The sequence below is a fragment of the Prunus dulcis genome, chromosome 7 (assembly GCF_902201215.1).
Source record: "Prunus dulcis chromosome 7, ALMONDv2, whole genome shotgun sequence".
In the NCBI taxonomy this organism is placed as follows: domain Eukaryota; kingdom Viridiplantae; phylum Streptophyta; class Magnoliopsida; order Rosales; family Rosaceae; genus Prunus; species Prunus dulcis.
In genome coordinates, this window is record NC_047656.1 from 5061797 (window position 1) to 5089237 (window position 27441).

General features: G+C 38.2%; 2 protein-coding genes across 2 annotated transcripts; both read left to right on the forward strand.

Annotated features, from left to right (window-relative positions):
- The first annotated feature begins 3952 nt into the window (after positions 1-3952).
- LOC117635767 lies at positions 3953-4898 on the forward strand. Its single transcript, XM_034370128.1, has 2 exons — positions 3953-4006; positions 4255-4898. The coding sequence occupies exon 2, from the start codon at positions 4372-4374 to the stop codon at positions 4888-4890; it is 519 nt and encodes a 172-aa protein (XP_034226019.1). The 5' UTR covers positions 3953-4006; positions 4255-4371; the 3' UTR covers positions 4891-4898.
- A 13422-nt stretch (positions 4899-18320) lies between these two features.
- On the forward strand, positions 18321-24981 carry LOC117634014 (CDPK-related kinase 7-like). Its single transcript, XM_034367912.1, has 11 exons — positions 18321-19614; positions 20367-20494; positions 21202-21243; positions 21366-21474; positions 22197-22275; positions 22364-22660; positions 23139-23251; positions 23809-23916; positions 23993-24055; positions 24159-24326; positions 24412-24981. Exons 1-11 carry the CDS (start codon positions 19129-19131, stop codon positions 24547-24549), a joined length of 1731 nt encoding a protein of 576 aa, XP_034223803.1. The 5' UTR covers positions 18321-19128; the 3' UTR covers positions 24550-24981.
- Positions 24982-27441: the final 2460 nt, after the last annotated feature.

The following is a 27441-nucleotide window of genomic DNA, read 5'->3' on the forward strand; positions in this document are numbered from 1 at the left end:
GCTATAGGAAATAGGAATTAAAACCCTAGGTTTTGGCCGAATTAAAAACCTAGGTTTTGGCCGGTTTAAATTTGGTTGCCGTTTGAGTCTTGATCGGATTTCGCCTATTGTGCGATTTCCAGGTTTGATATGTTCGGACCGTTGGATCGAATTGAAACTCACGTAGTTGTACCTTTGTGTTTCTAGGATCGTTTAGGATTCGACCGATCGTTGATCGGAGTCCCGGATACTCTGAAATTCCAAACCCTAGGTCATGCTATGCTTTTAATTAATTAGTTTAAATTCTGAATGAAATTATATGTGCAGATGTCAGACTTGATTAGACGAGGTAGGTCGATGACGACTGCACCGAGTTCGGATCCCCCGGCTCAGTCGGCATCTCCTGCCACTGCTCCAGCTATGCTGGACCACGTGGTGGTTGGTCCCGGGGCGTCCCAGGCGCCTGCGTCATCTTCGTCATCCGTTGCGCAGCCACCTAGTGCTAGGCGGCGGCACCGGCCCACCGACACCATCGACACGACATCGACCGACGGTACTGGTGCCTCGGGATCACAGCCAGGTATAACTAGACTTTTGTATTGTTAATTTTATATTGAAATTTGACAATATTTTTTTATTTAACATTAATACCTTATTTCTTTGCAGCGAAGAAGAACACCCGAGGGCCGTGTCGTCAGCTGAAGACGGCGAAGGTCACCCGGATGACCAACAGTCGTATCAGCATCGGATACGACGAGCGCCATCGGGCTGCACCGACGGCGGAGTTGCATAGCTCCTTGGCCCACGACATTGGCCACGTCGTGCGGACCCATTGCCCGATGCAATGGAAGTCTTGGAGGGTCATGCCCGACGAGATCAAGGCGGAGGTTCGCGGCCAGTTGTCGGTATGTACCTTACATTTTCATTATTTTTCTTTAAAATTGTGTATATTTCTATTACTTAACGTATCTAATTAATTGATTGCAGACGAACTATAACTTGGAGGATCTCGACGAAGAGTCGTCGACGTACGTCAACAGACTCTTCGCTGAGAGGTACAAGCAGTGGAAGAGCGACTTGCACCACCATTTTCAGGCCTATGATGATCCGCAAGTCGCTCTTCAGGAGGGTTGCCCGAAGGAGCTTGAGGGGGGGGAGGATAGTTGGGAGTGGCTCTGCGCTCATTTTCAAGCGCCCGAATTTGTGGTATTTTTTTAATTATATTTGTTTAATTATTACTTATTACTTATTAATGTTTATTTTATTTTTTTTTTTCATTATTATTTAATTTTTTATATTTTAACTAATACGTTTCATTTTTTGTATAACATAATAAAGCCCAAGTGAATAAGGGTAATAGGAAGAAGAAGACCCTTCTCCACCATTCCGGCTCCAGACCCTTTTCGTATAGGATGGATGCACGGCGTCGGGTAATAATCACAAAAATTTTATTTCATTTTTAATGTCATTTTTATTAATTTATTTTTTTCATACTAATATTTTTCTTCTCTTGTTCAATTTAGGAGGGGTCCAAGTTCCCAGAGATCGACGTCTTTGGTGACGCTTATGTTCGACCCGGGAATGAGTTGGCCGAGTCCCTTCATGTAAGTATTATTTAATTTTAATTCTTATGTTACGCATTCAATTTATATGCATGTTTTAATTTATATTTTATGTTATGTTCAACAGACGATGATGGTGGAGAGGAGCCAGTTGGTTCTTCAGGAGTCCGCCTCCCAGCTTCCTCCCGAGACTCCGATCGAGTCTGTGGCTCCTCCACAGGATGCTGGATTTCATATCTTGACGGAGACGTTGGATCAGACTCTCGGGAGAAGGCCGGGGACATATTGTCGAGGGATGGGGAATGCCCGGCGGAGGGAACCTAGACCTCGTTCATTGGCGCAGTCAAACAGTCAGGTCATTGCTTTGACAGCACATGTGGCCTCTCTTGAGAACAAGTTGTCGGCTCTTCTGCAGTCCCTCGCACAGTCCGGCCTTCCAGTCTCGCATTTTGATGAGCCGACCTCCGAGCCCGTCCATCCTGAGCATCCCAACCAGACCACTGCACCGGTGAACGCCCAGATCTCTGACCCGCATATTGGCGACGACTCGGTTGATTTTGATTCATTATTTGATTAGTGTATTTATTTTCATCATCAACATTTATTTTATTTGTAATACATTTATTTTATTTTATAACAAAATTTTATTCTAATTTATTTTTATTGCAATTTCATTGTTTAATCAATAAAAAAAAAATCAATTTTATTTAAAATAAAAAAAATATGTAAAAAAATATAAAAAAAAATTATAATATTATGTTTGCGCGACGGCTAGTAGTTCGTCGCGCAAACCAGCATGTAAAAATAAATAAAAAGTCAACATTTTTATTACTTTTAATTATTGCGCGACGAATACATACGTCTCGCAAACATGTTTTGCGCGACGAAAGTTTTCGTCGCGCATTTCTTCCGGCGCGACTACAGTTATTTTCGTCGCGCATATATAAGAGCGACGAAAGATTCCTCATCGCGCGAATGGTTCTGCGGCGAAGATCTACGTCTCCGGAACACGTTTTGCGCGACGAATTATTTTTCGTCGCACAATCCCAGTCGTCGCGCAAATATCTGTGCGCCGAATAAATAATCGTCGCGCAAATTTTATGCGACGAACAGTTGTTTCGTCTCCATACCGTTGGTGCAACGATGGTTTACCCGTCGCTCAGTTTTACGCGACGAATGGTTGTACCTCGTCGCGCAAAGGCTTTCTTCACGATCTTTGCACGACGGAATGTGCGCGACGAATTGTTCGTCGCGCTGAAGTTAGTGCGACTAAATGAGACTTTGGGCGACGTTTTTGTGTTCGTCGCGCAAAGGGTAAAATGTAGTAGTGAGTGGTGTGAGAGCCAAAAAGAGAAATAGAGTTCTCTAGGGCTCTTTGTGATATAAACTTATCTTTATATAGCCTCATCATCTTGTGCCATATTTGGTATGATTTATGAGAGAATAAATCTTTTTTTAAGGGAATTATTTATTGGGAGATTAACTATTATACCCAATATGGGGGCCCAAATTATAAAAATACCTCATATGAAATGGACTTTAGAAACACACCCAAAGCTCATTTACAACATAATAAAAAAACTTTTAACTTCTTATAAATTACAAAACTGCCATCAATTTCTTAAAACAAGCCCAACCCCAAAATCTCATAAAAATACCCAAAACACTTAATAGGGTATCAAAGTAATTTAATAATTAATATTAAATTCAATAAGGCCTTCTGTCATTTTTTGAGTTTTTTTGGGGTTTGTTTATAGAAATTCAATTGTGTAGGGTTTATTTATAATATTAGTGCTAGAAATGGGTATATCACTAAATATCTCTTATTTATTTCCATAAATAAAAAGATCAAGGAGATTTAATGCAATCTGGATCCTTGACTTATGAAGATATTTCCCATTTTAAATCAAATTAATAAGTCAATAATCAAAATAACCTAGGGTATATTCCAATTTCCACGTCGCGTCACCCAAGTGATTGCCGAAATTCCTTGTTCCCACAATGGCTACACTTCACTATTTGCCATAGTCACAAAATCTTTGTCTAAACTGTGGGCAGTGTGAGGTTGTAGCGTTTTGCGGTCCATCGTAACCATTGACAATCTGTGCCTATATGTACAAGAGTTGGGTTGGGCACAACAATCCATTAAAAAAAAAAATCACATTGCCATTTCTACAAAAGTACTAAAAAGGGTTATTGGGCAGAAACCATTATTTAGGGATTCAAAACTATGGTTCATTAATATGAAAGGATAAGAGTAAACCCGTTGAATCTAATTGCAATGGGACTCCTATTATTCTAGTTAAATCTAAACGTGATGTGCAAGATTTAAGTTATCTTGTATGGGTAGGAAACTTAATAGGCATGGCATATATAAAAAGCAAAGGCCCCCCTCACTAGTTGTGGTTTATGCTATTCCCATTGTAGCCTTACAAGGTCTGATTCCGGAGAATTCATGGCTTCAGGTTAGTCTTTTTAGGTATCAGAGCATGTGATAATATATATACTTGATTAAATTAGGGCTTTATCAACATCATTCATGATTTTCTGAACTTTGCTTATGAATTGCCGTGACCCATTATGTGTGTATATATGTATGAGTCAGAAGATTAAATATAAATTAGGGTTTTCAGTGCTATGATATTATTACTATTGTGTCACAATGAATATCCCTTTTCCAGTAATCTTGTTGCAAATCCATGTTGGTTTTCAGTTTATACTGCTCCGGATTTGAGTTCAATAGAAACTTTGAATAGACCAAATTATGAGGAGTGGAAACTAGACGTAGAGGTAGTTGTGGAAACTAGACGTAGAGGTAGTTTTAGGCCTTATGGATTTGGATTTGGCTTTGATCGAAGACAAGCCTGCAGCTCTCACTGCTTCCAGTACATCTGAACAGAAATTGAAGTTGAAGAATTGGGAAACATTGAATCGAATGTCTCTCCTTGTTATGGAGAAGACAATTTCTGCATCTGTGCTTGAGGAAATACCTGCTTCTGAGAATGCAAAACAGTTTTTGGCAACTATAGTTCAGAAGTATAAGCCAGAAGATAAGGCACAAGTTAGAAAATTGATCACTGCTCTCACTTCTGCTAAGTTTGATGGTGTTGGGTATGTAAGAGAGTATAATCTGGGATTGGCTTGCATTGCAAATAAGCTGAAAGTGCTCAAGGTCCCCATAGATGAGACCTTCTTGGTGCATATTGCCGTAAACTCTCTTCCAAGCTCTTATGGGCAATTGGTAAGAGTATACAGCATTATGAAGGAGATGTGGACAGTGAATGAGCTTATTTACGTGTGTGTTCTAGAAGAACAGAGGCAAAAGAATGACAAGGGAAAGCGAGCTTAAGTGTCAAATCAAAAGGGTTCGTTAATTAGTCTCGCTCTAAAATTTTAGTTTTGTCTTAGATTTGACAGATGTTGTTTATGTACCTTCTATGCGATAAAATATTTTGCGAAGAAATACTACCTACATCAATGTTTTATCAATTTTCTCACAACTCCCTCTTCCTCTAGTCTACTTAAAGAGTCAAACAATATGGGTAGAATATTTTTCAGGTTGTATTTCATTCTGCAAAAGAAGGTATTTATAGTACAAAGATGTAACCCTAGTAGGGTAAAACTAGGAAACAAGATAAAAATCTAATTACATAATATTTGTACAAAAAAGAAAAAAATATAATACTAATAAACTAGGAAATAAATATCCTGATTAAGTTAAAATCTCGCTAACATAAAGTTGTTAAACTGGTTTAGATTTAACAATTAAATGAGAAGTTTCTTTGGTAAAACATAAATCTTGACCGACTTATATCAAAATGGGAGGGATAGATAGATAGAGGCAGTGAAGCGTGCAAAAAGGAGGCTGACAAAAAGCATCAAGATTTCTCTTTCGTTTGAATGTAATTTTAATTTTGAGGCATGATAAAAAAGCGACGATGATGATGATGATAGGTATTTGCATGTAGGGGGGTGGGGAGAGGGAGGGAGAGGGGGGGTGTTGTTTGTGTGGGGGCTTGGTTGGATGGTGGAGAAAGTGGGGACTGTGGTTACTCTTCTGCATATTCAAAGGCCTTTTGCAATTGGCAGCAGCAGCAGACAAATGCATTGCGCTTTGGGATGGCCCCCTGTCCCTTGTCGGGGACGTGCTCTCTCTGTCTCTGCCAGGCCCCCTTCCTTTCCAACTGGCGTGCGTTTTTATTCTCAGCCTCTCTGAATTCTCAGCTTAATTGCCTCCTCCTCCTAAACCCTAATGCCTATGCAATGCTCTTTGCCTCTTTGTCTTTGCTTGCATGCATAAAATCTCTCTCTCTCTCTCTCTCTCTCTCTCTCTCTCTCTCTCTCAATCATTACTACTCCACTCTCCCTCTCTCTCCATTCGTTCCCAAATTCTATCTCCAATGTTGTGTTCTACATATATAGGTGAAGTCACTTTAGTCTATGTGGTTTGTCTGTTTTATCATTTTAGTTCCCGCAGTAATTTATTTTTGTGAAATTAATCATATAATTTTAAATCTTAAAAAAATTCAAAGACACATAAAAAATTATATCAAATTCCTTTCAATCACTTTAGGTTTTTTAGCATGTAATTTAACACAATTAGAAGGAAATTAACAACATTTGTAATGTGTTATTGAATTGCTCGAATTTAATATTATAAGAATAAAATTGACAAAGCCGAAATTGTGGGGATCAAAGTAATAAAATCCACAAATTATATGAACCAAAAATAATTTTTTGTCAAATTGATGAGAGAGACAGCAGGCGTATTCATGATCATGATGTGAACACCTTCTTGGCCAGTGACACATTCTCCAACATTCCACACCCCACCATAGGACTTTAGGGTACATTTTTGTTTTTATTGCCTTGTTTGTAATTTTTTTTGCCCAAAGGGTCTATATGCCTCTAGCTACCACCTTCTTCTCACCTATATTCTTACAATCCAAAGGGAACAACAATCTTTCCCAATAAAAAATTATTTTAATTTGCTAGCCCAAATAGGGCTTCTAAAAAGTATATGATTGAGTGAATTTTCGTACTACCAGGCAATTTTTTAATGAATTTATTTATAAAAGTTGTGATGATTTAGCCATGCCGTGCGACCACTTTGAGGGAGAGCAAGCCAAGATGAGGAAATGCATATTCTATTGTTGTCTTGCCTAGGCATGCCTCTGGTCGAGCCACTGCCCGTTTTACAATTATTTATCTCCTCAAGAAAATCTCTCCTTCCCCTTTGACCGTCACATTTTAGAGACAACGAAAATGAAGCCCAAACTAGGGTTAAAATGATGGAAGTATTGCAACATCCCTGTAAGCCCCATGAATCAGAATTCCAAGCTAAGCCATACCATATGGCCCGTATTTATTTGTGCTTGGATAAATTATGCTACATCATGCAACAAAAGATGTGTCATATATTATGTTATGTCTAAGCGTTACTTATAATTTTCATTTATAGTTTCGAGATCGAAACAACACGACACTAACAGCGGTGTCGTTGGGTGAGTCACTCCTTGCTTCCCTAACCTAATCACTTCCGATCCCCTCTTTCCATACCTACTTATCCGTCGAGCCGTGATAAACGATAATGCTCAATATATACATGCCATTCTTTACTAAGTGTCGATACAAATATAAAAGAGCCCCAAGACCAAAAAGAAACCAAAGAGCCATTAAATTTTTTGATTGCTGAATGTTCAAAAGTCCAATAAGGATCGGACCAGGCCCAAGCTGATTGTCACTTTGGGATTTCCTTTTTGTTTTCTGGGTTTCCCCTATTTTTCCTTGAAGCTGTACAAAACCACAACGTTTCAATAAGCACTTTCCGAGATTATGAAAAGACCTTGGAACCACCCTAGAAGGGCCCATCTTCCACAAGCTATGGAAAGCACAAAAACCATTTGATTTTCTTTCCTAGGTATGTTTAGTGCCACAACACATAATCAAAGTCAAGCTTTTAATGCTTAATTGACAGGACCCGAATCAAATTCCACTTTGGAATTCGAGTCGAACCTTGTGCGTGTCCGACACTTGGCAAATGTCGGGCACAAAAGACCTATTTGCCCTTTTTCTTAAATTTTGATTTTGACTTCGACCGAAATTTCGGCAGAGTCTTCCCTATATTTCGTTTAATCCCAAAACTTACACCTGTCAAAACGATCATAATTGTCTAAACAACCAATAGCCAGCACTTCAATAAACATGCCAAAAGTTCCATTCTCGCTCTAGGGCAATGTATTAGAGCAATTTTGATAATTTACGGATCACTTACCTGGTTTACATACCATCACTTTTAATCCAGAAGGCGCGGAAGTCAAGATGGCCCGGTGGTGGATGTCTTGTGCACGCTACAGCCTGGGGGCGCAAAACAGTTGAAAGTGTGAGTGGACAAAAATAGGGTTCTAGAAAATAATTTGCGAACATAATAACCCCCATTGTAAAATAATAGTAATAAAAGCTGGATATGTAAAGTGCGCTTGAAATATGCTAAATGTAAAGCATTCACACATATATAGATAATATAAAACATATTCAATGTCGAGAAAACTTACATAAAATCACCGTAATTAATCCTTGCATAAAAGCACTGAAATCCAAAATTTGCATGAAAGTACTGAAATCAAGCCTGCATAAAAGCAATGTACTCAAAACTTTAGTCAAAACACTGTAATCAATCAAAACTACCACTCGGATGTACCCCTGTAATTCCGTCAATTCCCCTGGCAGGTCTCGGCGACACGCTGTAACACCCCGACCCCAGATGAAATGTTTATTTTAATCGATTTAATTAAATTTACGAATTTACCCTTGGGGTAGGGGTAAATTGGTCACTTTCTGATCCGGAAGGATTTTGGGACCATGAATGGTATTTTTGGGTAGGTGGTACCGAGACGAATTCGTAGACAGGCGGTAGGCTTGAATCGGAGTTGTAACGAAAAAGTTACGGGCAAAACACTTCCAGTGGCAAACTTGTAATTATTTCAAAAAGTTTGGTAAAAATCAGATTTTCACCTCAGCTCTCTCTCTCTCTCTCGCGCGACACTCTCTCTCCTCAGTCTCTCTCTCTCCCCGACGTCAACTCTCTCTCTCCTCGGTTCGCACAGCTCCGGCCACGGCAGGACCCGAGACCGGTCCCGTTCGACTCGCCTCGACGCCCCGACCAAGACCTGCCCGTTTTCCCCGTCGGAAACCACGAACTCCGGCCGCGAGCTCGACTGGTTCGAACCGGAGCTTGCTCGCCGTCGCGCCGCCGCCTCCGCCGCCCAAACTCGGTGATTGAGGTATGGTTTCTCCTCCTTTTTACGAGTTCTAGCTGATGTTGGTATAGGTTTGGATCGATTGTGAGTGTAGAAAACCGATTAGGAAAACCTAGGGTTTGGGCCGAATTTCAAACTGAAATTCCGGCCAGTTGCCGCCCGAATTGGGCCTTCCCGTAGTTGAAGAAAGTGATCCTGACCTCGAGTAGAAGCTAGGGTAGGAAGGGTGAGCTCGGGTGTGGAGTTTTTCCGTCGCCGGAAATTACTCTACACACCCACGCGCTGCCGGCGCGTGTGGCGGCGCGTGGGCAAGTCTGGTGAGGCTGCTAATTAACCCGATGAGATCCTTAGGTTGTCACGAGCGTGTAGGAATTCGCGGATCTCAATTCGGATGTCGTTTGACTATCGAACGGATTTTCGCATATTGTGCGTTATCCGGGTTCGATAGATTCCGACCGTTAGATCTTTCCCGAGTTAAAATATGTTGTTCTAGGAATTCCTAGGACCGTATGGGACTTCACGAATTATGAATCGGAACCCCGGATGTTCCAATTCAAAAATGCAAAGTTTGCGGGTTAGCGATAACCGTAAAATCGTGAACGAATCCTAAACCTGTAATTGGACCTTAGGATACCCTCTTCAACGTGCACGTATGGGGAATTTGGGGATTTAATCATTTAATTTATGATTTCCGCTTCGACGTAATTTTATACCAATTAACGGTTCGTATTTCGAAATAGGTGTTTCGACTGCACGTACTCAGCAGGCAGGACCCTCACGTGGTCAGGCAGCGTGGGATTATCTGTGAGTGGACTTTGTTTTAATCATATGCATGGTTTTAATTGATGAAAGTTTCTGCATAATGTTTTAATGGTTTATGGAATTTATATATTATATTCATGAAATGATTTTGATGGTCGTATAGTATTTGGCATTACATTGTGAGTTTGGTATTTTGGGTTTTTGAGAGTGCATTTATATGGAGAGTGGGGAGGTATAATTATATATTCGCTATAGATGAGATATTGGGGTAGTTGGAGGTTGATGTGGAAGAATGTGGTTGTGGAGAGAAATTGTGTGATTACACTACGTAAGTACCTTCCCCAGTTACTAGTCTCACTCGCGGCGTTGGATGTTCCGGCGTGTGAGACACTTTCCATATGCGGCGTTGGATGTTCCGGCGTATGGAAAGACTTTGTATAGAGTTTAGGGTCATCACCATGGCGTTGGATGTTCCGGTGTGTGATGACCCAGTCTGCGCGCGTAGGACATAGTTTGGAAGCTACACATGGCGTTGGATGTTCCGGTGTGGGAGCTTTGGAGTTTCGTCCCCCGGTTGGACCGCTCATCCCTAGACGCAGGATAGCACCTGGAAATCCTGCGGACTAGTCAAACGATCCCCCAGTTGGATTGTTTTCCCGGTACCTAGGTTGTGTGAGGAGTATATCGTATAGCTATTTTTTATATATATATATGTATATATATATAGGTATATTTATGTAGATATGTATGGTGGAGTGTGTAAGGAATTAGTAGCTTGAAAGAAGTGGTAAAATTGAGAGAATGGGGATTCTTTTGAAAGAGATAACTTGTGTTTTTGAAAAGTTTTATTTGATTCAAGTTTTGAGTAATTAATCAGAGAATTGTGAACTTGCATGAATTGAGCATTATTTTTACATGGTGGGGTTACTATGTTGTTTTTAACTGCAAATCTGGTTTTTGTCCACTCACATATTTTCTGTTTTACCCCCCCCAGCCAGTAGTCGCTCCAGGAAGCATGCAAGTGGTGTACGAAGCTCAATCTGTGCATCTTTCTAGTTAGGAACTGAGTAATTTCTCCTACTCAACTGTTCTTGTAATCTAATTTCAGTAGATGCTCTGTATCGCTCTTGATAGATTTTACTTGTGAGGTCGGAGGCCACTTTAGCGACTTGTAAAATTGTGAAAGCATGCTGATGGTTGGGATTATTATTATTATTATTATTATTGTGTGTTGCAGGTTGAATAAATTTTGTTGGGATTGCTTAATTAACAGGGGAGACTCTGCCAAAATTTTGGTAGAAAGTCTCGAGTTTTATTTTAGTGGGCCCGGCATCGGGATGATGTCGGATCAAAGACGGGGTCTGCTCCAATTTCAGGGAAATTCCGGGGCGGGTCCTGTCACACGCAGTCTATCCGAGCCTCAAATCCTGGCAGGATACAGGGGACTATAGTCAGCCTGATCCGCTGGCAGGTCTCGGTGACACAAAGTCGACTCGAGCCGCTCTAGCAGGATTCAGGGGACCGTAGTCAGCCTGATCCCCAATCCTGGCAGGTCTCGGGGACACAAAGTCAGTCGAGCCGCAAATCCTGGCAGGTCTCGGGACACCAAGTCAGCCGAGCCGCAAATCCTGACACTCACGGTCCGAGCGTCCCCGAAACTCGTGAGGCAATGTCAAGTGCACTGACAGAACTGAAAATAGACTGGATGTCCGTAGACATCGGTCTAACTGAGGGTAATCACCATAAATGGGTATATGGTGGTCTTAAAATAAGCTATTTTTGGAAAATCTGATAAATAATTGAGTTTTGTTAAATATAAAGCTGTGCTGCTATTTTATCTGATACAAGTCTCAACTCTGCTTTCTATCACTTTTTAGCATGCTCAACTAAGCAGCATAGGAATAAAGATATTTTACAGCATAAATCATGCTCGGAAAACATTCCATAAAACTTATTCAAATTCAAATAATGAAATTCATTCATATAAACTTATTTATATAAAATCAATATAAAATCATTTATATAAAATCATTTATGGAAGAAAGTCCACTCACTCCTGGTCCGAGCTCGCTAGACCTCCTGACGATCTCTCCTGCGGGCTTGTCTGGTCCCGGGTGCCTGGGTAAACCATCATGAATGTTTAATTAATAAAACTGCTCGGTATAACTTTTTTTAAGTAAAACTCTGACCCCCGACTTCTAGGAGTGCGTGCACTAACTTTAAAGTCATTTTCCTGCCTACTTCGGTATTTCAGATATTTACAATCGTCTGAAAAAACTAAAGACTTCATTAAGCGATAAACTTCCACCTTGGTCGAGACGGAACCCCGTGGGGTCCACGACCTCCAATGACCAATCTGAGAGTTACTTTAAGTTCCTCACGCTTAAGGAACCATATCCTGCAAGTTTGGTTTGAAACTGAAAATCAGATTGACCACAATCGTAAAATCATAGAATTTCCAAACCCTAGCCCCAGGCTTCGCGATTTCGGAGTATCCGGGACTCCGATTCACGATCCGTCGAATCCTACTCGATTCTGAAATTATCTGGAATAACATATCCAAAATTGAGCGCGATCCAACGGTTCGGTAATATTGAACCCGGAAAGCGCACAATATGGAAAATCCGTTCGGGGCTCAAACGGAATCCAAATTAAGATCCGCGAAATCCTACGCGCTCGTGACAACACAAGGGTCGCAACAAGACATAGTGCCACTGCACTACCCTCATCCACGCAGCCCAGCACGCGCCGGCAGCGATGGGTGTCTAAAGCGATTTCGGCTTGCCGGAAAAACTTCAAACCACGGCTCCAAACTCCTACCCTAGGTAAAACACCATATTTGGAGTCACTTTTGTTCTTGGACCTACCCCAAAAAGTGGCTGGAAGTGGCCGAAAATTGGCTGAAACTTCAATCTCAAAAATCCGATGGCTACACTACAAATCGATCTAATCAGACACAACAGGCAGCTAGAACAGCTCTAGAGGTTCAAGATCCATACCTGGGTCGACAGAAATGGTGGCCGGAGGAGGGAGATCGACAGCCTTGAAGTTCAGGTGAGCTCCCGTCGTTCTTTCGCAGATTCCGGCCAGCACAGGTCGTCGACGGGCGGGAGATCGGTGCCTCATAACCACTTTTACTATTTTTGCCAAACGCTTTTAAAAGAGTTTTTATTATTATAAAAAAGCACTTTTAACTCTTTCAGAAGCAGTATTAAACATGCCCTTAACTATAATCAAAATGTTTCCTTTTTTGTTTTCTTTTTGGGTGACAACCTTTAGAAGAACTTACTCTTGGAGTATAATTTTGTACATAGAGAGAAAACTTGCGGTAGTATAGTTAGATCATTTAAGCAAGACATGCTTGATTCAATCACCAATGCACGTATGTTCGAGTGGATGAATTTAAACTATTGATAAATATAAAACTCACATTACATCAATGGTTAGGAGTCGCATGCGTGCGAGTGAGCGACTATACCTAGAAAATTACTTATTCACAAGGATTAGAGTGGTGCTTATAAGGCAAGACCCTCCTCCCATGTTGAGGAGGTTAGAAATAGAACGGACAACAAAATTCTAGGCGTATGTATATAACTCAACTCAGCTTACTGGGCCTCTATTTTTTTTATGTCCCTTTTCTTCATGAAACATCATATTGGGCTTCTAGGCCTAGGAATGTAATTGGCGACTTTTCTAATTTTCTTTCGGGCCTTGTGCCTCATTAACAGAAATTCAACTTTATATATGGCCCAAAAAGAGGAACTATTATAAAGTTTTTTTATTTATTTTTATTTTTAATACAAATGATATTGAGGGAGGATGAATTATTATTAGGATTTTAAACTAGTCATCGCACGCTCTTTTATCTCATAATTTTTCAATAAGAAAAAGGATGAACGACAACTACTTTGGAGTGGTACTAATAAGTACTAAAAAGAAAGAAAGGTATCTCCATTAGCTTGGTATTTGGATTTTAATGTCGATATTATTGGGTGCTTTATTTGCTTGTACCTAAATGCACAAACATTCTAAACTGGAGTTCTGAAAACAACATGAGGAATCTTTAAACTTTACATAGGAGCATTTCTAGAATGGGCTTATGCTTGGGTTAAGAATCTGGCTTTTTCATTCGGCCTCCACTTTGGAGAGAGAGAGAGAGAGAGAGAGATAATAAATGATGCATAATTGAAAATTAAAAATTATAAGAAATATTTATTTATTTATTTACATTTACTCAGCCACTCACGACCCTTTTAATTTTGATGATAATCTAATGGGACAAATTAATGCTTGTTTTTGTTGGGTTTAAGCTTTAAAATAAGATGCTTCGATAAAGAATCGAACATTTTATTATTATATAAGAAAGTGGCGGAGGAATACATTTTTGTAGATTGCCGGAGGATCTCCAATCCCTATGATACTCCATCCAAGCATAATCTTTGTAAGCAAGAATAGTCAGAGAGCCGACCTGCAGATTCTCGACACGTGTCCACCGATGATTTCCCCCACCAAAAGAAAAAGATAAAAAAAATAAAAAGAAATTAAAAAAAAATATTCAGAGAGCCAAATGAATTGGCATTGTCTTCCCAAGCACACACCAAATTCAATGATCAAAACTCCCAAATGGGTGTCCCTTTCCAAGCCCAAATGGTCAGACCTTCTCAACAAATGAAAAATGGCTTGTAGCGGGTCACCTAATGCCACACACAAGATAAAGTGGGGTCCACCAAAATAACTTTGTGAACATAATAGTGACGTTTCTCAAGGCATTACCCTAACCCAAATACCAAAACAAAGTTCCACACCTTATTAGATTATAAAGTTATTCATTGAGTCTATTCACTAAATGATTTTGTTTTAACAAAGGCGTAGATTATTATAAGGAAAAAGTATAAACAGAGAGAAAATATCATATACTAAGGATTACGAGTGTAAATTTACACATAAAGAATTTATTCGTCGTACTAATCAGCATCCTACTCATGTTGTTTTTATACACATGTTAGGCTTCATTTAGATTAGAGAGATTCCAAATCTATGGATTTACATGACATTATAAAGTAAACTAGTTTGTTTAGATTAGTACAATTCATGTATGCCAAGATTTGGACTAGAATGACAGGAAGAACATAAATGGGTTTCAAATAATTCCTTACAAATAGTCATTTCAAATCCTTTTTTTTTTTTTATTTTTTTTTATTTTATAATACAGTGATATTGGGAGAGGGGGGAAATTGAACCTATATACATCTAGTTGTTTCAAAATCTAATGCTGTTCTTATTTTTATAACAAATTTAGCTTTGTTTTCTAATTCAAATCCATTCTTTTAAATCCCTCCATTGAAACGGAACATTGGAGTTTTGTTAAAAATAAATAAAGTCTAGAGTAGGTCCAACTTTAAATAAACAAGAAATCATCGCGTCATTTGGTAAATAAGTTCAATGATTGTAACAATACTCAACTGATACTACTCTTTGATCATAAGAGAGAGGAGGATGATTATGAAACCAGGGTCGCCAAATTGCCATAATTAACATAATAATTGCATTTCTCAAGGAAATACACACACCACCCCCATAAAAAAGTTTCAATGATCAAAATACCTTTTTCTTGGACTTGTGATGTGTGTGAACAACATACACACACACAAGAAATATATATATTTGTAATAAGCAACACTCTATATATCGTGATTTGCGCAGAGGACTTAGCATTGGATGCTAATTATAATCAAATATGGGTGCTAACAAACATTTGACCAAAGCTCTACAAGTGTGTCTTCATAGTCAAGCAATCCCTAGCACTGCCTTGGAAAACATCTGTATCCCATGTTCTTGCATGTTCACATGCAATTTAAAATTTTCATACACACACCAACCATCACTCTCTCTCTCTCTCTCTCTCTCTCTCTCTGTGTGTGTGGGAGAATAACTATACTACTTTTATTCTCCAACATTTTTATATATGCCAAACTTTATTCTATAGAAAAAGAAGGGGTAAAGAGGAGGGTATCAAGGAATAAGAATTTTTATCTGTCTTGCACAAAGCTCCACTCTACGATAAAAGGGGGGCATAATTGGGGTCCTTGTTAACCTTTGCCTAAATATATCATCTTTTATCCAGTGGCCTTTGGAAAAGAGCTTTCCCAATCTGATTTAAATTCTTGTGTCATTTGAGATTTTAGTTTTTATTATTTTATTGTGCAAGAATTCGTCTCTACCTGGTACTGGCCATAAAGGGTTTCTTTCTGGCGTGATTTTTGTCTCTGAGTAACCTAACAACCAGCTTGGTTTTTTCTTGGTGGGATTCAATACAAGGATTAGAAGAAACCATAAAATACCAATCACTAGCTTTTTTCCACTTCACTTTCTTCAAGGAGCTGCTAAGATATATAATTAATAGTTTGGGATGCTTTGTCTATACACTACAATCAATTCGATTATTTTATATCAAATGAGTGATTGGTTCATGACACGTGTAAATTTTTTGCTTAAATTTGATAAAATTGGGTGTTACTCATACAAATTAAGTGTTTTAAGTGAACGATTATCTTTTCTTTCTCTTGTAACTTTCTATTCTACTCCTATAAATACTTATGGTGTATTTACTAATCAAGAATTGGAATTTGAATAAGGAATTGAATTCCAAGTATGGAGGATTCCTGTGTTTACTTCATATCAATGAATTAAAAAATAAATGGGACCTACACAAAAAATTCCTAATTTTGAAGGAAATCAATTCTTAAGTGGGAGGTGGTATTCTAATTCATAGAGATCTAAGTCATTAGGAATTCATTTTTTTTTCCCATTAAATCCTCACACAATTTTAAAATTTCCAAATTTGTCATCTACTTTAACCTAACAACAGGAAATTTTAGTAATTAATATCACTTCTACCTTAATTCCATAAGGTTTAGTAAATAACTTCAATAGGAATCCATAATCTAACTCTTCTCAATCCATATGGTTTAATAAACAACTTCAATAGGAATATGGAATCTAATTCTCCTCAATCCAAATCCTCATCAATTCAATTCATTCTCAATTCAATTCCTCATAATCCAATTATAGATTAGTAAACATACCATTAATATATTAAAATATTTTCTAAATAATTATTTACGACCGTCTCTAGAAAAATACAGGTGGTGTCACCGCACATGCAATGACGGATATGGGTTACAATGCATACACAATTTTTTTTCCCCCTAAAGTGTCTAGCCCACAACCCATCATACTAAGTCTTTGATATTGACTTTTTTCTCTAGCAAGTGTTTTTTGTTTAAGTTTCTGAAATTTGGTTGAATCTAGCTACAAAAAAAAATTTCTTTTTTACTCTGGTCATTTTAGAATGGATTGCTTATGCTTGTGAGTTTTTATTTTGGTTTTTGTTTTAATATGGATCATGTAGGGGGTTTGATAACCTTTTATTTGGCATTTCCCTTGCAAAATGATGTTGAGTTTTTTCTTTTTGCTATTTTGGGGTTTATTTTTGTTACCAAACTCACAGTTTGGTTCTAAACATGTAGAATACTGCCTAACCAGGGAAGCAACTTTGCTTCTTGCCATGTACTTGACTTGTGGGCAATTTTTGATGACCTTTGATGACAAGTCTATTTACTAACTTGTAAAGGCAACTTTTGATGACAATATCATATCACCAAGAAAATTATGTATATAATAAATTGAAAATATGTTAATATATAACTTTTTATGAGGCCTAAAATTTGTTTTGTAATTTTAGAGAGGTTCAACTAGCATATTCAAACGTCTTGTAAGAGTCACAATTTTTATTTTACTTTAAAATGGAGGAAATTAAAATGTCCCACACTACTAAGCATCAATTTAATGATACGGTATCTCCGCAATACACGTGTTTCTCATGTCACATTATGTGTATGTGAGACTTTTTATCGTTGTCGCATAGGACTCCTAAATCTTTGAACCTAGCTTGTCTTTATTTAACATGATATCAGAACATTGATCTTGAAACTTACCCTTTTTTTGCTTTCCCTTGCTAGTTATAAAAGAAGAAATACAACTGAAAAAGAAATAAACAAAGGATTATAAGAAATTATGGCGGATGCTCCATCGGTGGCAAATTAGGCTCCTTAATTCGTAATATGCAGTTTATTCCTCTAAATGTGAAGAAATTCAATTTCAACATGTTTTTTTTATTCAACAACTATCTTTCATATTTTAAACTTAAGACTTTCTCTTAAACAAAGTAGATATTGAGTGCTGCACTAATGGACATGTTTTTGACGCAAATTTTGTAGCTGATACTTTGGCTTCTTTTATCAAGTTTCGCAAACTTGAAACAACTCCTTGCACTTTCTGTTGTGTAGTTTCTCTTAAAGAAAAACAGAGGAAGAAATTATACATTATTTAGCTTTCAAGTTTTTCCCTTACTCTCTCTTTCAATTATTTTCCCTTCTATGCACTCCACATCTCATCCCACATTCCTCATATTCTTGTTTTTTTTTTTTTTTTTTTTTCAACCTAACCCAATTACAAGTAGGTATTGCATGCATATTATTGTTCACCTATATTCTTTAGCATTTATATCATAAACAAAAGAATTAAAAAAAAAAAATTCTCTAGTATTTCTTGAGAGAAGCCTTTGGAACCATCCAAAGCCAAACAAAAGCTGGTCAAAGCTCAAATACACATACAGACTCTTTAACTTGTTATTACAGATACAAGGCAACATATCTATCTTCGTTTTTAGGGATCAAAAAGGACAGGCTGGAAGGATCCAAACCCAAACCCCACTTCCATAATTATGAATTATTATTATCAGAGACCAAAGATGTAGAGAGAGAGAGAGAAAGAAAAGGAAAATACAAGGAAAGAATTCACAGTGAGCAAGAGTAATAGAAGAAACTTCCACCCTCTAAATGAAAGTGATATTGCCACACACAGAAACCATTAACAGAAAAGCTTACATAAAGCAGAAAAAAGGAGGCCTTGGGTTTTCCTTTTCCCTTTCTTTTCTTTTCTTCCTGCCTCTGCTAAGCATCTTTTTATTCACTTTTTTCACCTCTCCTCTCATTCCTTCCTTCCTCTTGGAATTTATTTTTACTTGAGTTTCCCTTTGCTTTTGTTTCCCACCATCATTTCCTTGTCTTGCTCACCTATAATTTGCTTCATGTTCTGCTGAATTTTTGATGGTTCTCCTCTCTGGCATTGTTTGTTTAATCAGAAAAAGTTGCATTGCTTTTCTTCCTGGTTTCTCAGATTGATTTCCCTAATTGGGTATCTCTCTTTTGCTGTGAAAATCCCTTTGGAATTTGATTCTGGGATTGACTTCATGCAATGATCCTTTCTGGGTTTTTCTTGATCAATTCAGTTCTGCTTTAAGAATTCCCTCCCTTGAATATATTCTGTGTGAATTTTGTTTCATGAGCGCCAAGTTCTTGAATTTAGTCTCACTTTCACCTTCCTAATTGTCTAAAAATTCACTGTTTTTTCTTTTTTCACTCATCATACTTTGTGAGCTGTGTGATCTTCATTGTTAATTCTTGCAAGTAAACTTTTTCTTCTGTTTGTTGGGTTTGTGATTCATGGGACTCTGTCATGGAAAACCCACAAAAAACCCACAAGCCCAATCGCAAGATTCCACAATTCCCAGTGAAAGTGAGCCTTATGCACTCAATTCCCACTCCACCAAATCTTCAAACTTTCCCTTTTACAGCCCAAGTCCATTGCCAAGTCTCTTCAAGAACTCCCCTGCCAACTCCAGCGTGAGTTCGACGCCTCTGCGCATTTTTAAGCGACCTTTCCCGCCTCCCTCTCCGGCGAAACACATTCGGGCATTGCTTGCTCGCAGGCATGGCTCTGTTAAGCCCAATGAAGCCTCAATCCCTGAAGGAAGTGAGTGTGACGTTGCCTTGGATAAGAATTTCGGGTTTTCTAAACAGTTTGTAGCTCATTATGAGCTTGGCGATGAAGTGGGGCGTGGGCATTTTGGGTATACTTGCTCTGCCAAGGCCAAGAAGGGGAGCTTGAAGGGCCAGGATGTGGCTGTCAAGGTTATTCCAAAGTCAAAGGTCTGAATTTCATTTCTTGGTTCTTTGGTGATCTCCTCAATGTTCAACAAGTTCAATTCTTTTTGAGTTATTGTTCGCAAAATCATAATTGAATTGTCCTAGTTTCCGTAGAAGTTTGATTAGATTGCTTAGGTGCATATGCATACATGTTTCATTAACTAGGGACCATATGACCTTAATATCATGTTGGTAATGTTCTTAATTCGTATCTCCTATAACTCGTCTTGTTGTTTTAAATATTTTAGTGAGCTGTGACGCATCTTTAGCATATCTGATGTTGAGTAACTTTCGTCCGTGTTAGCTTATGCTGGAAATATCAGAAGGATATTGAGGATGTAAAGGTTTATTAGACTTTATCTTCAAGAGGATATTGCATACTCAACTTGTGTGTTGTGTTTGTTAGTCCTTTGGGTGTGATATAGACTGTATGCTTGCCCCTCTAAGTGGCTCATTATAGATGTTATTTTATATCAAGGTGATAAGTGTATATGTATCAATCTATGCTCAGTGTCGATAGCTTCAGGGCTTTTAAACAGTGAAGGATCATGGCTTAGTCTGAACAAAAGTGGTAAACTAGGATATTGTAATGGCAATGACAATAAATCATAACTGCAACGCAGACAAAATCTTCATAGATTTCTTCTCTGTTGCTATCAACATTTCTTACAATGTGGATCTTTAGATGACCCATACTTCCTTCCATGTCATACTATTAGACTGTGGACATACACTAATGAAAGATGTTTCTGCAGATGACAACGGCAATTGCTATAGAGGATGTAAGAAGAGAAGTGAAGATCCTACGGGCACTAACACATAAGAACCTAGTGCAGTTCTATGAAGCCTATGAAGATGATGACAATGTTTATGTGGTGATGGAGTAAGTTATGATTGCTATAACTTTCTGAATATGCATCTTACTCTGTGTCATAGGATGCCTTTGGCTTATTTTAGTTCTCTTAATACTGGCTGAAGATGCTGATATGACTTCCTGAATTTCTTCTTCTGCTTGGTTGCATCAGTACCAGGTGTCAAAGTTGCAACTTGTTGAACATGTGACAACGTGCATACATATGAGTCCCCTTAAGAACAATGTATACTTATTTTAGCAAGTGTCTTTTTTGACACCAAAGCCATTAGGATTTAGATGCTATATAATCATGGTGCCTTGAAACATAAGTTTAATCTGGACATGGCTGAGATACCCCTATGATCAATCTAGATGTGCAATCTACAAAAACAGAGATGGGCGAGCAGAATAATTTTAAAACCTGGTCAGATTTGACCCCAAAAGCATACAATTTTTTTCTGCCCAAAAAAAAAAAAAAAAAAAAAGCATACAATTTTTATTGGGGGCATGATCATTTCTAGTAACAAGTGCTGAACCAATTACGTGATTCATTTTTCCTTTTCAGCTGAATATCATTTAGCACTGAAGGAAAGCACTATATATAGATATGTAGATACGTATATATATCGATATATATTAGTAGTAAAATTATTCCAAGTAGGCCATCAGCAAGGCATTTGTTGCTATAATTTTAGACTTTTAAGATATTGGAGCTTAATCAATGTTATGTTCTCCAGGTTGTGCAAAGGAGGTGAACTATTGGATAGCATACTTTCAAGGTACCTGCTCTTACAATCTTTTCATTTATGTCACAAGGAAGAACGCAACTCTTTCTTTTTTGGAAGTCACTAGCCTGTTCCGTACCTTTCAAACTAGCTGAATTCCCATTTCTCTTCTCTAGGGGTGGCAAATATTCAGAAGATGATGCAAAGGCTGTTATGGTTCAGATTTTAAGTGTAACTGCCTACTGCCATCTCCAAGGAGTGGTTCACCGCGATCTCAAGCCAGAGGTAGTTCATTCACAAATATCTTTCAGTTTTTGAGTATCAACAGACTTAGCCCCTAAATACATGCTACCTTAGAGAAGTTGCATAAAGGTAAAAATTAAACTTGATTTTCTTAGGTCGAGGAATCTGCATATGCTCAAAATTAATTTAAATTAAAAAAAATAACAAAGGTAATAATAATAATATTTTTCCCCTTCTACTGTTTTACTCTTAGATTTGAATGTCACCTATCCCATTGGCACCAGCTGTTTATACCATTGAGCAATAGCTTGAATTGCCAAACCAGCTTTAGGTTTAACTTGATTAATTTTAGGATTCTTACCTTCCACTTTTTTTGTTGTGCTAGATCTTCATACAGGGTCTTCCCATGGATATTGGATACATAGTGCTTCATTGCCTGCATTAGTGGTTAATCTAAATTATACCTCTCGAGTGGGAGCAACTGTGCATTGATTAATACGAGTTAGAGGCAGCTCACATCCTGCATCACTGACAACTCTGAAGACAAATGATTTTTTTTCTAACTGCATCCATGCATTGTTATTTTCTTAATTTCCGGATAAATGCACCTACGTGTAATCTATTGATTGTTGAATTTATTTTGTGGTCTGAAATTGATTATTGATTTAATGATGTGATAGATACAATTCCTTATTTGACTATATTTGTACTCTTTTGCCTCATTCCCTCTTTTTTTAACCTTGATTTGGTATTTTCTGCTCCAGAATTTCCTTTTCACTTCAAGCGATGAGAAGTCCCCCCTGAAGGCCATTGATTTCGGACTCTCTGACTATGTAAAACCAGGTTTGGACCCAGGATTACTGCCTAAGATAAATCCTGCTCTAGTTAATTTTAAAAGACAGATTGGGCTCTAATACTTAAGTTTGTGCAGATGAGAGATTGAACGATATTGTAGGAAGTGCATACTATGTAGCTCCTGAAGTTCTACACAGGTCATATGGGACAGAGGCAGACATGTGGAGTATTGGTGTAATTGCTTATATCCTTTTGTGTGGAAGCCGACCCTTTTGGGCCCGGACTGAGTCTGGCATCTTCCGAGCTGTACTAAAGGCTGATCCAAGCTTTGATGAAGCTCCTTGGCCTTCTCTATCATCTGATGCGAGAGATTTTGTAAAGAGACTACTGAACAAGGATTACCGTAAGAGGCTAACCGCGTCTCAGGCTTTGTGTAAGTCACCAAGCTCAGGGCCCTTCTTTTGACACCCACTATAGGATTATGTTTACTAAAGGGTACTTCTGATGAGAACTTGCTCCTATCTCTCTTTTTTTTCTTTTCCACATTTAGTCAAAGCCTTGTGAAACAAATTCTGGAATGAAAACAGTTAATAATCTGAGAGAAGGGAGATAGCACTCTGGCTTCTTTCTTTGGGAAAGGTTTCTCTCCTTTTGAAGATCAAATGGAGAGGGCCAGTTGCTAATCCTAACTGTGACATGCTTTGGGCTTCTCCTGAATGGCAGCGGGCCTGAGATGCTTGAACTGTGTAGATTAAAACGTTTATTCTCTATTTGAACTTTAAATGGAGAGGAGGAAGATCCTCTTTCTTTCAATCTATTCTAAGGGTCGTGTGATGGATTTCATTTTCTGCATCATAAATTCATAAGTTTGTTGGAACTTGTGATACTGACAGCCAATTTTTTTTAATCAGGTCACCCATGGTTAGCCAACTATCACGAGGTCAAGATACCGATGGATATGATAGTGTACAAACTTGTTAAAGCTTATATATGCTCATCTGCTCTACAGAAATCAGCATTAGGGGTATGCAGTAATAAGTTTATTAATCTTTTTTCTCTTTGTTGGTGTCTTGCACCTGACTGAAATTGAAATGTCTTCAAATATTGCTATTAATTGTTTATTATTAACTAGTGCCTCATTGTTATGTTCTATTTTTATTCCCTATCCTCTTCCTTTTCAGCATTTTGGTTTCATGAGTATTATTCAGATTTGTCTTGTGATGTCTCCTATGGCAGTTCTCTAGCTTTTGGTTGAGTTGAAGCGAAGCTTTTCTTTTTTAGCTTTTGGTATAACAGTCGAGTTTGGGAACCTATACATTGTAGTGGTTGTCAGGGCTGATTTTGAAAGAGAAACTGAGGAATAACTAAAAGAATAGAATCTTTGAGAATCGCTTATTGAAATAATTGCTTTGTATCTATCTCAACTTTGTAAAAAAAGTAATGCCTTGGAGTGATGAATATGTTAGGAATACTTTTGCACATTCATTTATCTTATTCAGCACATGTCATTGGTGTAAATATCTGAAATTTTCCTTTAAAGCAATACCAAAATGGAGTGAAAAACTTTTGCCATTTTGACAGACTCTTGCAAAGACATTAAGTGTAGCACAGCTGGCTTATCTCCGGGACCAATTTACACTGTTAGGGCCAAATAAAAGTGGATTCATCTCTATGCAGAACTTCAAGACGGTCAGCACTTTTTCCTAACTATTGTATTCTGTTAATAATTTATGAAGTCATTAGAACTGACATTGGCATTCAGCAGGGTGTAATAAGGAACTCAACTGATGCCATGAAAGATTCACGGGTTCTAGATTATGTCAACATGGTAATATCTCTAAGTTCACATATCTTTTAGTTTATCTTAATAAAAAGTCTCTGTATAATAAGAATTACAGCTGAATTTGCAGTCGTATATATGTGTCTTGCAGATCAGCTCTATCCGATATAGAAAGCTGGATTTTGAAGAATTTTGTGCAGCTGCCATAAGTGTGCATCAGCTGGAAGGGATGGAGAGCTGGGAGCAACATGCAAGACGAGCATATGAGCTCTTTGAGAAGGATGGAAACAGACCAATTATGATAGAGGAACTTGCCTCGGTATGCTCTCTCTCAGTGAATAAAAATAGAACATAAAAAACCCTCTTCGTGCTAAACATTTTTCCCTGTAAATTTCTATTTTCAGGAATTGGGGCTTAGCCCATCTGTACCAGTTCACGTTGTTCTCCAGGACTGGATAAGACACTCGGATGGAAAACTTAGTTTTCTGGGGTTTGTTAGACTACTACATGGAGTTTCTTCACGCACATTTCAGAAGGCTTAAACTAAAACTGGTCTACATGCAGTTTTAATACCTCCATCCCTACTCTCGAGGACCTGGAATGCCCCAAGGGAACCAAATGTGTGCTTAATTGGAGAACTTCATTTTGTTTTGGTCCCTAGGAGGGTCTGCAGTGCATGCTCATGTCAATTTTTTTAAATAACTTTTTTCTCCTCCCTGTTAAGTTATATAAGGTTTTTCCTTCCCTTTCTTCTCTTCTCTCCATGATTGGTGCTGTTGAAGTTTAGAGGATTGTACAGGTGAGAGTAGATCACAGAAAGTGTGTAGGATTACCGATTACAGAAGTGTTCTAAACTGGAGTGAGTTTTGTGGTCTCTGGCGTTCATACCTCATGTAGTTATAATGCGCTTTAATTTTCCTAATAAAATCTTCCTCTGATCTTATTGAAATTATAAAGAAAATATTGATTAGGTACCTTGAAACATTTTTTGACAAATCAGTAGTTGATTTTTTCTTTTTTATTAGTTACCAAGCAAAGGCTCATTTGTTTAAAATAAGCCACAAATCATGCTTTTATCTGGACCCAAGTTGTTTTGGGTGCTAATGCAATGTGTGTTGCTAGGACTTTAGATTTCTATTTTAAGTCATTTTTTCCTTTTTTTCAATTAAAAAAAAAAAATGAGGATGTGTGAGTGGTTGATATCTTGATAGTTGATTGTTTTGAATCTACAATTGTGCCTCTCCTTTCATCTTTTTCTTCACATTTCATAAGGGTGCACTCTCCTATGCATTCATATGTTTATTTTTGACATGATATATAAATTTTTTATTTATTTTTTATAATCAAATAAAAACTTCATTAGATAAATTTTAACGGTACAATCAAAGACATTATCGCCACCATTGAATGAAGCGCCATCGCGGCCACACCTACCACCGCATCCGTAACAGATCTGAGGAAAATGTGATTTTCAGTGATCTATCTGTGCATAAGAGTGAACAAATAAATGAAACTAATGGGGACATGATATAGAACTTCAGTTGATCTTATTTGAGTAATAACCTTGTGGGCCCACTCGGCATTGAATTTCAATTATATGAACCGTCTATCTTTTCGATATTTCCTCAAAGACCATCTCTGCAAAAAAATCACTTGAATTCAAAATCATTTGATCATTTAATTAATGGTAGTTATTTTAGGGTTTTCTTGCAAAACCATTTTCGTGTATTTTGTTGATCACAACTAGATGTCTAAAGGATTTTCAATTTATCTAATTTTTTTGTAAGGATGATCTCTTAATAATGACATGAAAAATATATTATTTGAATTGTTGAAAAACAGTCCCGATCTCTTGGACCACAGGAGTCCAAGAGATTGTGGTCACCCACCGTTGGATATTAATTCAATGGTTCAAAATGATATATATAAATGCAATATGACATAAATGATTATTACCCGATTTAAGTCAACCGTTGAATTTACATCCAACGGTGAGTGACCATAAATCTCTTGGACTACAGGGGTCCAAGAGATCAGGACTGTGTTGAAAAAAAAAAAATCATAATGGACCTTGAAAGGTATCCTTATTTGAGGGATCTCGAAATAAAATTGTATGTATGTGTATGTTGCATGTTCTTCACGTATAATATGGATAAAGGGTTCTTCAGAAAGAAATGTCCTTGAAATCCATGAAATTCGACCTGAAGGTTCCACAGGAAAAAAATCCCTTTGTCCCACCGGAAAAAGGTCCCTTCGGTAGCAAAGAAAACAAGCATCTACACAATCATGTGCTGAGAGAATAAGTAAAGAGGCCTGCATTGACAGGACCCGACCCAATTTCCACTTTGGAATCTGAGCGAATTCTGTGCGTATCCGACACCTGGCGAATGTCGGGCACGAATGACCTTTTTACCCTTTCCTTTTTCAATTTCTTTTTAAATTTTCTTCTGACTTCTGCCGAAAATTGGGCAGAGTCTCCCCTGTATTTTGACCATCCCAAAGTCTTCCACCTGTCAAACAGTCTCAAAAATCCTACCAACGGCCAGACTAATTCAACAAACAGATCTTAACTCCAGTTTCTCAAGTTCAACAAGATATCAGAGCATGTTTATACAAATTTACAGAACTAAGAAAAGTTAAAACGGGGTCCTACGCTTCGGTGGTGGGGCGGGAGCTAGGATGATGGCCCGGGTGGTTTCCTTCCTTCTTCTACGGCCTGGGGGCGAAAAACAAGTTAAAATTGTGAGTGGACCAAAAATAATGTTCGTGAAAACATTTGAGAACATAGTAACCCCCGTTTGAAAAACATAGGGACATAAAAGCTACTATTTGATCATAATCAAACTCGAGATAATCATTTAAACATAGATAAACGTAACTATAGAAATGTTCACATACTAAACAAAGATATAACAGTATAACACATGTTTGAGTATCAAATATACTGATAAAAATGAGTGAAACAATAACTGCAATAAAAAGTTTTAAAAAGAATCCTTTAAAACTGCCACCTAATTGTACCCCTGTGATAACCGTCAATTCCCTGGCAGGTCTCGGGCGTCACACAGGCTACCCGAGCCGCAAACTGGCGAAATCAGGGGACTATGATCAGCCTGATCCGCCGGCAGGTCCTCGATGACACCAAGTCAGCTCGAGTCGCTCAGGCAGGATACAGGGGACCGTAGTCAGCCTGATCCGCTATCCTGGCAGGTCTCGGGGACACAGAGTCAGCCGAGCCGCAATCCTGGCAGGTCTCGGGACACCAAGTCTGCCGAGCCGCAAATCCTGGCACTCACGGTTCGAGCGTCCCCGAAACTCGTGAGGCAAGTCAAGTGCACTGACTAACTGAAATCGGACCGGATGTCCGTCGACATCGGTCCAACTCTGGGTAATCACCAAATAGAGAGTGGGTACATGGTGGTCTAAAATAACTA

What these genes read in the sequence shown, in the direction of transcription:
- LOC117635767 (XM_034370128.1), top strand. Translation starts at nt 4,372, where the DNA reads ATGGATTTGGATTTGGCTTTGATCGAAGACAAGCCTGCAGCTCTCACT.
- LOC117634014 (XM_034367912.1), top strand. Translation starts at nt 19,129, where the DNA reads ATGGGACTCTGTCATGGAAAACCCACAAAAAACCCACAAGCCCAATCG. An exon ending in ACCGCGATCTCAAGCCAGAG is followed by an intron (nt 21,475 to 22,196) that starts GTAGTTCATTCA and finishes TTTCTGCTCCAG; the next exon opens with AATTTCCTTTTCACTTCAAG. An exon ending in TACAGAAATCAGCATTAGGG is followed by an intron (nt 23,252 to 23,808) that starts GTATGCAGTAAT and finishes CCATTTTGACAG; the next exon opens with ACTCTTGCAAAGACATTAAG.